Source organism: Macrobrachium rosenbergii, chromosome 46 (genome assembly GCF_040412425.1).
Source record: "Macrobrachium rosenbergii isolate ZJJX-2024 chromosome 46, ASM4041242v1, whole genome shotgun sequence".
NCBI classification, from domain to species: Eukaryota; Metazoa; Arthropoda; class Malacostraca; order Decapoda; family Palaemonidae; genus Macrobrachium; species Macrobrachium rosenbergii.
Window position 1 is genome coordinate 24,890,660 of NC_089786.1, and position 5,782 is coordinate 24,896,441.

At 38.6% G+C, this 5,782-nt stretch overlaps 1 protein-coding gene across 1 annotated transcript; it reads left to right on the forward strand.

The window, feature by feature from the left end:
* Window positions 1-4,435: 4,435 nt before the first annotated feature.
* Window positions 4,436-4,813, forward strand: LOC136830414 (zinc finger BED domain-containing protein 5-like). The gene has a single exon (XM_067089951.1). The coding sequence runs from the start codon at window positions 4,436-4,438 to the stop codon at window positions 4,811-4,813; it is 378 nt and encodes a 125-aa protein (XP_066946052.1).
* The last annotated feature ends 969 nt before the right edge of the window (window positions 4,814-5,782 follow it).

The window sequence follows — 5,782 nt, forward strand, 5'->3', positions numbered from 1 at the left end:
CATTACTATTTCAGTTGAAAATAGCATATTAGTTAAACTGTCTGATCACACATGAATATACCATTAAATAAAAACAGTTGGTCTCTATGTCTGCTAGCGCTGTGGATAGAAAAAAAAAAAACTTTTATGGCAACCATTTTGTACGCCATCTTGGTTACAATTCATTTAGTAAGGGTTTTCAATAAAATGTGTGGTATGGAACATTTTTATAACCTAAAAGTCGAGGTTTAAAAAAAACTGGCATATTCCATCCAATAGATGCTCCCAAACCAGTGAATCTCAACATAGATGGCGGCCATTTTTGAAAAATAGCCGCCATCTTGGATTTTCAGGCCAGCGCCCTTTCTAAGAGAGCGTAGTCTTAGGAATGTTTGTGCCAAATTTCATGCTTGTTTCACTATCTGAACGATTTTTACAGCAATCTGCTGCACTATCTCCTCCTTGTTCAGGCACTTCCATATTCATGGTTCTTTTAGGTACAGAATCCTCCTCTCTTCTCATAATATGTCCAAACCATTGTAATCGTCTCTGTTGCAGCTTCTTTGATATTTTTGTAACTTTCACCGTCCCTCTTATGTGTGTGTGCGTGTGTGTACGAAACATTAAGCCATTTACCCTAACAAAAGTACCTCCAAGAAGGATACATTTGAGAATGGTGTGTGCCTAGTTCACACTTTACCTGCTATATCGTGGATGAATCTTTACGGCGTTAAACGACTGCAAAATTAATAGCATCTTCGCATTCCTTCACAGAATGCTCGTTAGTAGTGTAATGAAACCTCCTACATGTAGCCCACTGTGCCATTCGCGTCTCCTACACACTCTTGTACTCTGGATATTCAGAGCCTTCTTCCAGAATATCTCTTCCACTCCATCTATCAAACTCTTTCTATGCCTTCCCCTTTATTCTAAAATCAATGAATTATAAGCTTTTTAATTAATCTATCGTTCTCCATTCTGTTACATACTTCTTATTTTGTTGATTACATGCTTTCCTGTATACAGTCTTCTATTTCTCTGTACATGGATGAAGCACCTCAAAACATGTTGATCCGTCTTTCCATTTCATATAAGCTCTTTATGACTACATTTAAATATCCAGTCATTTTTTTTTTCTCATTTTTCCTTTCACGTTCGATGTCCAACTTCATTTTCATAGATGAGAGTTGCTCAGCAACCTGTTCATGAAGTACAATGTTAGTTTATTCTATGTGTTAGGTGCGACCAAAATCTTGACTGTAAAAGCTGTTAGGGATTAGTTAGACCACGTGCATGCACCACGATTAGATCACAGAGAGGAGAGAGTGTTAGCTATCTGAAACAGCTTTTTTTTTTTGCTTTGCATGTTGCCTCATGTTTTCACCACAATAGTTAGGCAGGGAAGTGATAAATCATGTGATATCTAAGGAAATTGTGCATTATTTTCTCTTCCACATACTTCAGACAGTTTGCAGTCTGCCATTTTAGCTAGGCAACACAGTTAGCTGGGCCGTGAATTCATGCCCAGCCAGCAAATTTCACTCACTGGCCTCCTCTCTCTCTTCCAGTAGCATTAGCGATTGCATGTGAATTTAGAGTAACGTTTCATGTTTCCCAAAGTCGTCCTTTGAGAAAACTTAGCATTCGCGTACCTCATTTCATTTAGGGCCACGTGAGTCCAGAAATTTTGCACATAAAGGAATCACTTTCTTAAATTATTTCTAGCACAATTGCAAGCGAAATGCACATGTGAAAGTCATCCCTTTTTAGCACGAGTCATAAAAAGTCTGTGAGACCAAGCAAAATCTTTCGTTTATTAAAATGCAATCAGTAGACGGCGAGAGAATGAATTCCCAAAATTGTTCATCCATCTCATAAAGTCCCTTGCACCTTTGTTTCGCATGTGCCGAGTCAGTCAAAACATTGGCCGTCGTCACGCAACTACAGGTAAAGTAAACACGATCCTTGTGATCATGTGCTAGTCGGGTTCCTATAAGCAGTGGTTCCCAAACTGGGGCGCGCCCCACTAGGGGGGCGTGAGGACGATACAAGGGGGGCATGAAGTCATCTGCTCGAAATTACTTGTTTAATAGAATAATAAAATCATTAAAAGAACAAATATCTGTCATTACATACATGCAAAGTATAATTATAGCAGTCACTCCAACCCACTTTCTATTAAGCTAGTTCTCTTTACACGTTTTGGACACATCACTGATACCAACCAACTGACGCCACTGAGGGACTCGTCACAAACTCCCAATACTCCATCCCGTCAACCCGAGCACATATTCCCCTTGTCCACGGTAGGGATTTATTTCACTCTTCAATCCATATGTGATTATGGAGTGTTATTGTGATTTCATATGTGATATTACAATGGCTGTTCTCCTGCGTATAATTGTGTCAACGTTTTCAGCACGTTCTACATCATATCTGGAAATGTTTGTTTGTGTATATCGATGGTTGTTGTCAGTTGCGTATCGATGGTTGTTGTAGCAGTGGTCAACGAAAATTGCATGTGTTTTTATATATGTAGTATATGATATGGTGAACGGGGACGATATGGGCGTGTATGAGTGACACATTGTAACCTTGACGATTTGCAAGGGTAGAACGATGCAGTATGGAATGTCTTGTTGATTGTGTGAAATACTCGTTGTGATCGAAAGTGTGAAAGGTGAATAGTACGCTGTGAGTTTTGTATGCTAGTTTGAATGTATGGTGAAGTGTGTGCGTTGATTCCAGTATAGGCGGCGAATTAAGTGTGTGTGACAAATTAATGTACTGTATAACTGAGCATTTTCGTGTGTGTAGTTTTACTTCGTTTGCTTCTTCTCGTTGTATTTTCCGCTGTTGTTCTCATTGTCATTATTGTTAAGATATAAACCACGTTGTGTACTGAATATTTGTGGTATGTTACAGATTTATGATTTCCAGTTGTGTGACCTATATGTTATATGAATGTGTGGTGTGGTGCATGCCAATATGAGTACGGTATGTTATATAACTACTTAGTTGTTCCATATATAGATTATAAATTTGTTGCTATTTTCACTTTGCAGAAATGTCTGGAGCAAAGAAAAAGAAAGTATTCAGATGAATATATCAAGTATGGCTTCACTGTTACAGAGAGGAATGGAATTCATCTCCCTCAGTGTGTCATATGCCATACAGTCCTCAGCAATGACGCCTTAAGACCTGGTCGTCTGGAGCGACATTTGAGCACAAACCACAAAGCATTAAAAGAAAAGCCAAAGGAGTTCTTCATGTTTAAACTGTTAGAATCATATGAAGCTGGACTCAAGCAGTGTTTTCATCAAGAAACGTGGAAACTAGTGGAAGCATCTTACAAGCTGTCACTACTTATTGCAAAAGCAAAAAAGCCTCACTCTGGGAGACTCTTGTAAAGCCCTGCCTTTTGAGAGCTGCAAATACTGTGCTTGGGAAAGAAAGCCAAAGAAAGTTATCAAAGATTTCCTTATTGATAACACAGTGAAGCGTCGCATTGATGAACTTTCAGAAGACATAAAAGAACAAGTTTTGGACAAAATAAAAGCATCTCGCTTCTTTGCAATACAGTGCGATGAAAGTACTGATGTTACTCACCTCTGCCGGCTGCTTGTTTATTCTCGATTCGTGGATGAAGGAACTGTGAAAGAAGAAATTCTTTTCTCAGCAGCAATGGAGACAACAGCAAAGGCCATCGATGTTTTTTCAAAGGTGCATGAGTTTTTCCATGAGTACGGTCTTTCATGGGAAAAACTAGTCGGTGTTTGTACTGACGGTGCCCCAGCAATGATTGGATCTCGCTCTGGATTTGTGAAACTGGTGAAAGAAAAAATCCTGCTGTAACTGGGACTCACTGTGTTATCCACAGACAATCATTAGCAAGCAAACTCTGCCAGGTAATCTACGCAGTTCACTGAATTTGGCAATAAAAGTGGTGAATTTTGTAAAGAATAGCTCTTTGAATTCTAGGCTTTTCGCAGCTCTTTGCTCAGATCTGGGCACTGATTACAAGACTCTCCTGTTTCACACCGAAGTCCGCTGGCTTTCCAAGGAAACATGCTGAGTCGTCTTTACGAGCTCAAGGATGAAGTGGAAATTTTCTTGCAGGAGCAGAAACAAGACAAACTGTATGAAGCATTCAGAGAGGAAGACTTTCAGCTCTCACTAGCATACTTGTGGACTTTTTTGAGGCTATCAACAACCTCAATTTGAAGTTACAAGGAAGAAACACAAACATCATTGCACACTGATGTAATCAGAGCTTTCACCGAAAAATTCATCTTTGGAAAAGAAAAGTACAAGTTAGGAACTTTTCATCGTTCTCACATCTGAATGAGCTCTTGCCTGAGAAGAGAAAACTGAGCAGTATGACGTGACAAAAGAGGTTTTATCACATCTGGATTCCCTTGCTGAGGAATTTATACACTATTTTCCAGATGTCTCAATGGAGAATTCTCTTTGGACATTGGTGCAGAATCCATTTAACACTGATGTGGAGTTGCTACTGGAATCACTGCAAGAGGAAGCCATCGATTTGAAATCTGACTCGAGCGCGAAAAGGGACTTTGAAACAATGAAGTTAGAAGAGTTTTGGGTGAAATATCTCCCCATGTACCCAAAAGTAGGTGAAGAAGCACTTCGTGTGATTCTTCCCTTTTCTTCTACTTATCTTTGTGAAGCAGGATTTTCAGCTCTTGTTGTTCTGAAAACAAAACAGCGCAACCGGCTTGATGTAGGAAATGACTTGCGTTATGCTCTGTCATCCTTCAATCCTAGAATTTCTGAACTTGTGAGGAAGAAGCAGCAGCATCCATCTCACTAAATTTGACCAGAAATTGTGCCTTAGTCTCATAAGTATTTCCAAATATTATATGCCATGTTTTCAAATTATCTATTCTTAAAATTGCAACTCAATTTTGCCAATTTGCTAATGTTCAAACTTTTTTCGCTCACTTTGAACCAAATGTTTCGTTTTTAGTTACTGGAATGTACTATTATTTGTTTGAGTGGCTTTCATTATTAAATGTAATACAAACAGAAATCTGTTTTCCTGTACAATGCTAAGAAATAAATGTAAGAATCATTTCATATAAAAAAAAAAAAGAGAGAGGAGTGGGGGCGTACGGGTCTACTGGAAGCAAAAAGGGGGCGTCAGGTAAGATAGTTTGGGAACCACTGCTATAGAGTAAAGGTAAATTTTTTTGCACATATGATCTAGGAAAATATAACTTTGTCCCATGCACGGTAGATTTAAGATTTTATACTTGTCATAATCTGCCGCATTTATTCTCGCGTACTTCAAAAAAAGCAAATTTTCCTTGTCACATTCTATGCAATTATCCTTTGCTGAGGAGCCAGCTAAATTGATTTAATCACGTATCTAGTTGTGTATCCTCCAAAGCTATGTGTTTCCCACTTATCTAAGGGCAATCTCATGTAAAAAATTTCAGTGTAAGCCATCCATTCCCCGTACCAGTGCCCAAGCGTTTCTCATCAAACCAAACCCTCTCCTAAGGCTTAGGCTAACCATTTCTTTTATATTTTACGACATTGTGCATATCCAACAAACCCTGAGTTCTATGGAACAAATCTGAGTCATTCATTAAGAACACAAACCTTGACTTCTTTGGAATAAAATAAAAGCGTTCATCGTGCACAAACCTTGAGTTCTTCAGAACAAAATTAAGGTGTTCATCGAGCACAAACCTTAAGCTCTTCAGAACAATATAAAAGTGTTTATCGCACACAAACCTTGATTTCTTCAAAACAAAATAAAAGCATTCATTTTGCA

What these genes read in the sequence shown, in the direction of transcription:
- LOC136830414 (XM_067089951.1), top strand. Translation starts at nt 4,436, where the DNA reads ATGGAGAATTCTCTTTGGACATTGGTGCAGAATCCATTTAACACTGAT.